The sequence below is a fragment of the Mesitornis unicolor genome, unplaced genomic scaffold, assembly GCF_000695765.1.
Source record: "Mesitornis unicolor isolate BGI_N332 unplaced genomic scaffold, ASM69576v1 scaffold25963, whole genome shotgun sequence".
Classification (NCBI taxonomy): domain Eukaryota; kingdom Metazoa; phylum Chordata; class Aves; order Mesitornithiformes; family Mesitornithidae; genus Mesitornis; species Mesitornis unicolor.
The window spans coordinates 65,476-73,701 of record NW_010175771.1 but is presented as its reverse complement, the minus strand read 5'-3'; the positions used below and the strand labels follow the sequence as shown (position 1 = coordinate 73,701).

The window sequence follows — 8,226 nt, the reverse complement described above, 5'->3', positions numbered from 1 at the left end:
TTTCCCTGGGTTTTTAGACCTGCCCCTGCAGTTTGCAGAAGCAGCTGTATCAATACTAATTTATTGAAAAATTGTTCTGCAAGGAGCTAGCTCAGGTGTTTTTATGTCCATGACACAGCTCATTTGTAACTGGATGAGCTGCCATGAATAACTGAGGAGATGGCTCTATATGAGCTGATACTGTTTGCTCATTCCTGTGGGAAATAAGTTTATCTTTCTGGCATATGTCATTTGGAGGAGTCCATAGAAAAAGGCCATAAAATAGATGATTTTCCAATAGAAAAGCACTTCCTCTTCTGAGATTTTTTTTAACCTCAGGGCAGAAGAAACTGGGAATGCTGACAATGCTCTGAGCATTGAATGAAGGTGAAGAAGAAGAATATAACCAAAATATTTGTTGTGAAGAATGAAGGGGTTGTGGATTTTTGTTTTGTTGTTGTTTTCTTTTGTGGTTGGTTTTGTTTTGTTTTTAAAGAATGCTCCATATTAGCTTATTAAATCAGTTTTAGAAAAGCCAAATGTCTAAACGCAGTGGTATAACAGCTTGGGATTGCTTAAGAACAGCTGTTCCCAAAACAGTGCTTTCTGTAGAAGTCGTTCTCTTCTGTGGTGTCAGAACTGCTACAGTTCTGGTAGAAAATTGAACTTACTGTAACACTGTAGGTAGTAAGTGAATTTGGAGGACAAAGTGACAAAGAAGTTGACCTGCATTTTGGAACTTATTTTTTAAATGCATGTTAGTGTAAGTGTCATGATAGTCCTGCCAGAATCACGTTACCATCCTGTTTGGATTATCTGATCTGCGATGCTTGTGCCAAGACTGCAGGAGACAGAGAAAAGTGTAATGCCATAAGGCCTGTAGGGAACCAGCTGTTGTGACATCTTCGGGCATGGACAAATACACTCATTTTTGTGTTGATCCTGGAACATGCTTCAAGTGAGTTGGTGACTTATAGTCACCGAGTATCTGAAGTCTGATATGTTTTATGCTTTTATTCGAGTGAAGGGAGGGAACAGAGAATTTGTATGCATCAGAGACAGGATTACAGAGGCAGATTTCAGGCTTTCAGGCTCTTTCCTTTACAGGTTCAGTCCTTATGAATTTGGTGAAGGCTCTCTTGAGAAACAGGAGTCTTAAACAAAGAAACAGGCAAACACTTCATTCGATTCACAAGTGTCTTCTGTTGTTTCACAGCGTCAGTGCCCGGTACCTGATGTCTCTCTACTTCAAACTCAACATGTAGTAAAGCAGCTGTGGATAGTCTGTGTTACTGACAGTCATGCCAGCAGTGGTTGTAGCCTTTCATGTCACACAGCTCATCTTGGAGGTCTCTCTACTTCAAACTCAACATGTAGTAAAGCAGCTGTGGATAGTCTGTGTTACTGACAGTCATGCCAGTGAGTGGTTGTAGCCTTTCATGTCACACAGCTCGTCTTGGAGGAAGGGCCATAAAATTCACGTCTTGTAGGAATGACAAAAACTCTTGCTTTCGTGGCGGTAGCAGTGCTGGTTGTGCAGTACTGTTTCTTACTGAACATATGCAAATACTTGCATCAATTGCTTGCTTTCAGCAACATCCTTAGCCTACCTTAGTGGTTTACGTTAGTGACGTACAAATACCAGTATAGACTTAACTGTTGTACAGCAAAACATGACTTTAATATCTTTAACTATGGCCGTGCTGCTTCCATTAATTGGTGTAAGCTGCAGATAGAAAAGCAAAGATCTTCTGAAATTTCTTCACCCAACGGGGGTGGGCACAAGGCAGCATAAAATGTCACACCAGCTGTAAGCTGTAACGTAATTCAGATATTCTTGCATTCTGCCAAGTAGATTGGTCCTAAATACTTACAGCTTCTTATGGCCTACTGGTCTTTTTACATGACTACAGTAAATGCCTGCCTATAAGAGAGAATAGCTGAGGAAGAGCTTCGAAAGGATTTTGTTGTGTACATACCATGTTTGCTGCAACGAAAACTTCAGTTCTTACCAGTACAGTAAAGATTCTTGTAAGGTAATGTTAAAGAAGAAGTCAAATTATAAAGCTTAGAAGGGAGTGGGAGATCTGAGCCTAAAAACTTGAGAACGGGAATCAGTGCAGGTTTCGTAGATGTACTGTTTACTTTTAAATCAGGTGTAACTGTTTGTTGGTTAACCTTCATTGGTGTAATGCTCTTTTGATTTCAAGGCTCATCAGCAGAGCAGAAAAGCAGACCATTTGTTGGCAGCGGGGAAATATGAAGAAGCAATTTCTTGTCACAAAAAAGCTGCTGGTGAGTAGGTATTTCTCACATTCCAGCTCTTAAAATCACTTTCTAGATCTGCATGCTTAATGTAAGTGGAGTATCTAGTTACTTGCAATTTTTTTATTCTTAAAATGTGAATTTGTTTTTCAGTCCAGATCAAGCACTCTTTTAGAAACTTTTTTCTCCTATGAGCAGCTAAAGTCAGTCGTTTCCAAGTTGTTTTGATGGGGGGTGGTTCTCACTGTGGAGGCAGTTCTTGACTCGAGATGAAGCCAACACTTGGTGTCATGCACACACTGCAGTTGAGGACCTGCTGCAAGCCGGTTTCACTTTGCACTTTGTATTTCTTCACCGCTCTCATAGCTGAAGTCACCCGCTTTCTCTGTTGATAAAGGAGATGCTCAGATAAATATTTGCTTACAAAAGTTTACTTACTTTCCTGGTGTCTGAATCCAGACAGCTAAGAGCAGGTGCTGAGCTCAGCTTTCCCACATCTCCAGCAAAGCTGCAGGTTGCGTCGCAGCCTCGACGCTGTGACTGACAGCCTCTCCGGAGTGAGACTCTGCATTTACCTGTCCCTTTGACTGGTCACGCTTCGTTATTGGTGTTGGAGTCGGTCAGCTGTCTGACAGCGCGGCAACTGCTTGGCAGAAGAAGAAGGAGGAGGTCCTAATTGGTGCAACAAGTAGGACATTGCCAGTGACTGGCCTTGTGCGGAGACAAAATAAGTGGCAACTCCGAACATTGTAACCTAGATACCAGGCGTTCTCACTTTCCATTCATAAATACCAGAAAATCCCCCCAAAATGAGAAACTGATGGTTTCTTTGGTATTTATGAGTAATCAGAGCAACGAGGGATAGCACTTGCATCCTAATATGTGGACTTTTCTTTCTGCTTTCCTTTACTTCATATACCAAGATAAAACCCAGAAATGCATTGAAAGTGTCTTGCTTTTCTTTGTCTGATCATTCTATGCCATTATCTCACATCCTTCTGAATTTGGTTGAGAATTTCTTGTCACTTTCAGCGCTAGCAAGATCTGCTCAAAGTCTGAAGCGCTGCTCTGACTCTAAGCAAGCACTTTGCCTGGTTTGGAGGGAAAACTGATGAAAAAGGTGGGGAACTACAAGCTATAGCTCTTCATCAAGAATATAATTAAAAAGCATGACTTCATACTACTGGTGTGCCATGGGCAAGAGGATTTTGTTTACCATGTCTTGTCTTAAAATGCTTGTATATTAGAAGTCTGGCCCTTAGCTGTGTTTCTTCCCTTCATGGGAAAGTTGTTCTTCTGGGATCTTCTGGAAATGGCTGCTGTCCTCTGAAAAACAAATTGGAACAACCTGAGCCAACAGGATGCCGTGGTGGGGTGTAGCAGGTATTACATGACCTCACAGTAATTTTTTCAGGCTTTTGAAAAACAGCAGGTGTTTCCAGCCACTCTAACTTGTTAAATATTTTGCCTCTGGACTGCTGCTTTTATGTGGGGATTCAGACTATGGAAGGTCTGAAGCCTTTTCTTGGCTTTTATGGAAACGTTCAGGTTTTGTAACCCTGTCCTAAGTGCTTATCCATTTTCTCTTCTGCAGCATACCTTACAGACGCTATGAAGCTGACCCAGTCCGAGCAGGTGAGACCAAAGTGCAGCAGCTGCCAAAGCAGCCATAGCTCTGTTGTGTGCCTGTGTGTCATACTGTGCCCTGACTGATCATACCCCTGTTGGGCGTTAGCCTCTGCGTAGTTTACTGAACCCATGGCAACTGCACCAGGAGTTTTAGAAGTGCAGTGATATGGATAGTCTTTCTTGAGAGTTTTTCCAAGTTTACGTGGAGCAAGGACAAGAGAACAACTAACCCTCCATGGGTTCTCCAGCCATGTTTCCTAGTCCGCAAGGCATCTTCAAGTAGGTGATAAAACTAGTTTCATATTTAACTTTTGCTGTGAGGCACTTAGGCTGTTTTGGTGAGACACAAAGCCGAGCATCTCATCTAGAGTCTGTGATTTTGGTTTTAGTCATCCTGACTGAGGGATCTCCAGAACAATAGCCCTACACCTTTCCTTACTTATTGCACAAATCTATCTGTGAATGCAGTAGTGTAGTCTGCTCAGCAATTTCATAGCAGCAGGCTTTGAGTTTAGCCAATATTATCAAAGGAAATAACCCTTGGAGATCAGACACCTGTCTTTCCTCCAAAGGGTCATTCTTGTAGAAAAAAGGTAGCCTTTTACCCAGGTGGTTCCCATGAGTTATTAACTGCCACGCCAACCCCTTCATTAAATATGGCAGAATCATTTGGGACCGTATCTGGTCCTGGAGCACTTTTCTGCTTGGTGTTATTAATATGTCTACAGAGGTACCATCACAGAAGCACACAGATAGTTTGTGTTACTTAGCTAACGTGTGGCTGAGCATGCCAAGGGAGTCTCTTCCTTCTTGGTGTTGGTCATAGGTCAGTTAAAGTACTGCCTCTGCTCAGAGGTATTGTAGCCCTGTCAGTGACTTAAAACCAACAAAAAAACCCAAAAAAAACCAAAAACCCAAAAGAGCAAATGTAAACTCACTCCTTCACTGTTCCAGTAGTTGTGCTTTATATGCTATACCTGGGTCTGTTGCATTGTACAAGCAGAGAACACTTCTTGTTGGATTTAGTATCTGAATAACAAAGGCTTCTCCCCCTCCCTGGACTGTGCTGTGGTGCTGTTTATGTAAACATTTACATGTAAGTAACTTCATGTGCGTGAATATTCAGGTGGGATTAGGGATCACCAGTTAAATTGCTTAATCTTGTTCTTACTCAGGCTCAGCTGTCACTGGAATTACAAAGGGATAGTCACATGAAACAGTTACTGCTCATCCAGGAGAGGTGGAAAAGGGCAAAGAGGGAGGAAAAGCTGAAAGCCCAGCAGAATGCTGACAAGGAAATAGCTGCACATCTTCAGACTTCTTGTAAGCCATCTGCTGAAGACTCTGATGATCAAAATGTATTGGTTCCTGTTACTCAGAGATACAGCCCTTCCACAGAGAAACATGCACAGGATATTCAGGGTGTCTTTGACCGGGACCCGGATACACTATTATTTCTGCTTCAGAAAAAAAAGGAGCCGGTGGAAACATGTATTGGGAGTAAAGCTCCAAAGGATGACAAAACAATAATAGAAGAGCAGGCAACCAAAATTGCAGATTTGAAACGGCACATAGAATTTCTTGTAGCTGAAAATGAGCGATTAAGGAGAGAGAATAAGCAGTTAAAAGCAGAAAGAGCTAGACTCCAAAAATCTCCAGTAGACAAGGAGCTGGATGTAGATGCTGACTTTGTTGAGAAGTCAGAGTTGTGGGGTCTGCAGCAACACTCGGAAACTGCTTCTTCAGCTGCAACTTGGCAGAAGTTTGCAACAACTGCTGGGAAGGCAAAGGACATTCCAATACCCAACCTTCCCCCCCTGGACATCCCGTCCCCTGAACTTCCTCTGCTGGAACTCTCCGAAGATATACTGAAAGGGCTGATGAACAGTTAAAAAGCAGGAAGAGTGCTCCACGTAGTTACCCAAACTTAAGAAAAGGGAAAACCACCAGGACTACGGTGATCTGAGGGCAAAAACATCTAACACAATCCTACTGTTGGAGAAAAGGCATTAAAGCAACTTTGTTACTGTGAAATACACATCATATCTGATCTACTTCATAAACGTTCAAGGTACCAGAATCTGTGTAAGATGGAGAGCTCTTTAGTCTTTCTCCCAGTGTTTCAAACCAAATGACTGCCTGGAGAATGTTTCAAGTAACACAATCCTTCAGGGTTTTAAAGTATGCTATATGTAATAGTTATCTATAATGCCATAAATGATGGTGCAGAACCTAACTGTTACGGTTGCCGGTTGGCTGCCGCTTCATATTGAAAAATGCTTTCTAGCATGAATTTAAACTGTGCATTTCATTATGCATAACTCTGTTAATTCAGATACAGTGCAATTTATACACTTCCTAGATGGATTTATGTGCCACGCTTTTTTTCTCCTGGCCATGTTAAGCTCGAGTCAGGGGAGATTTTAATTTCCATTCTATGAAGGAGCCAAGTTATTAGTTCTGTTGACGAGTTTTTTTGGGTTATCTGTTTACATAACTAATCAGGGTGCATTGAATCTAGCTATTGGTTTCTGTATAAAGTGACATTGTTTAAAAAAGAAAAAATCTATACTTAAGGAAAAAAATACCCTTTTTGTTTTCAGTGATGCATGAATGGAAGTAATTCTAGCTGGCAGTATTTGATTGAAAAAGAAATTGTTTACAGCTTAACCTGATTCAAAAAGGATATGAAAATAAAAACCAAGGTGTTTTGACACCAAGTGTGTTAAATCTCTACAAGTGTTGCAGCGTATGAAAAAAACAAGATTTATACTAACAGCATCAGTACAGACGTACGGCTGAACTTTGGTGTTCGACATCCAGCAAATACGAGAAAGCTGGGATGAATTCAGAGGGCCTTCCCTGTCTGTGAGGTGACTTGGCCACAGCTGGTTTCTCACACCTGCAGAGCGCTGAAGTGGCAGAGGAAGCAGCTCGATGGTTTTGCTCGGGGACAAACTGCGCTGCAAGAGCTGTGCACACCCATGCAGGGGTTTGGTTTCTGAGGGGAGCGGTGCAACCCTCCTCACACTCAGCCCCTTGCAGCGGGAGCCAGCCCTCCCCCTGCCCCAGAGCCTTACCAGAACCCAGGCTTTCCGGAGGTGAGTGTTGCAATGTGTGGTGAAGGCATCAGTTAACTTTAGCTGTTACTGATTAATGAAAAGTGTTAGGTGTTGCCAGCTACCCCACTTTAAGTTATTCTTGTGCTATTACAAGGTAATCTGCTCTCTAAGGGTACATTTTTCTTCCAGAACAGACTGGGAAGGTGCAGCAAGAACATCCTACTGCTGTGCAAATTTTCCCCTTACCTCTGTATACCTGGTGTCTCTTGTGCTTGCTTGAAGGAGAGTAGGGACTGGAGGCTAGAAAAAGCCTATGGAAGCAAAGCTAAGACAAACTCATTAGATGAGGTCCCTTGTGCTGAATTGTAGCAGGAAACTAATCTTGCTGGGGAAAACAACCCCATGTTATTTTTCAGTTGGAGCAGTTTAGCATGTGACCTGCAGAGCAGCTGCGATGGAGTTACCTGTTCCAGGTCAGGCCCAGCACGCTGCTCTCACTAAAGGGCAAGGTCCATTCTCCACCGCCACCTGCCTGGCTGTTAAAGGTGAGGAGGCAGCGGAGCATGTGCCCCAAACACAACAGTGTTTCTATTCATGTGAGTACAGCAAAGCAAACGGTCTGTGCTCACAAGAAGGAAGTGAAATTATTTAAGCATCTATCTCATGTCACTGACAAGGATGATGGCCCAGCACTGATAGCTGCAGACAGACGTTTCAGCTGTCTCTGCAGACCGCAGCTATAGGAGAAGGAAGCAATTGTTTAGCCTGGCTACCTCTGCTGAAGAGTCAGGATTCCTCAGAGGGGAGCTAGGGGAATTGCGAGCTTTACCTTCTAAGAGTCAACTATCTCTTCAGATGTAGCTGCATAAACAAAACTCCAGATCCGAAGGAAGCCGCTACTCCGTAGGAACATGACCAAGCGGAGGCAGAACTCCACACTGCTACTTTTGAAAGTGTTGTTAAAACTTTTCTCTCTCCTGCAGTGTAAATGTTTGTTTGTTCTTGCAGTCTGCCTACTCACCACCATTGCTGCTGAACTCAAACTCTAGGCAGCATGGGCTTAGCACAGGAGGTTTCCATTCCCCTGGCTGATGCAGAAAGGAGAATGGGTGCAACGTTCCCTTCAGCAGGGTAGGAGCACTGAGCTGCAGTATCAGCACTCCTGGCATTACACGAGCCCCAGGAAGGTGATATGAAAAATCTGAGTATTTCCTATGTAATAAAGAGACCTTTCTAGAGCTGGAGCAGGCAACACCAGTAAAGAGTGCGCCCACAGCCTAGTGAACAGCAT

The 8,226-nt window shown here is 43.0% G+C and overlaps 1 protein-coding gene across 1 annotated transcript; it reads left to right on the top strand.

The window, feature by feature from the left end:
• The first annotated feature begins 2,534 nt into the window (after positions 1-2,534).
• Positions 2,535-6,583, top strand: NRBF2 (nuclear receptor binding factor 2). The gene is made up of 3 exons (XM_010181513.1): positions 2,535-2,562; positions 3,839-3,879; positions 5,049-6,583. The coding sequence occupies exons 1-3, from the start codon at positions 2,535-2,537 to the stop codon at positions 5,763-5,765; spliced, it is 786 nt and encodes a 261-aa protein (XP_010179815.1). The 3' UTR covers positions 5,766-6,583.
• The last annotated feature ends 1,643 nt before the right edge of the window (positions 6,584-8,226 follow it).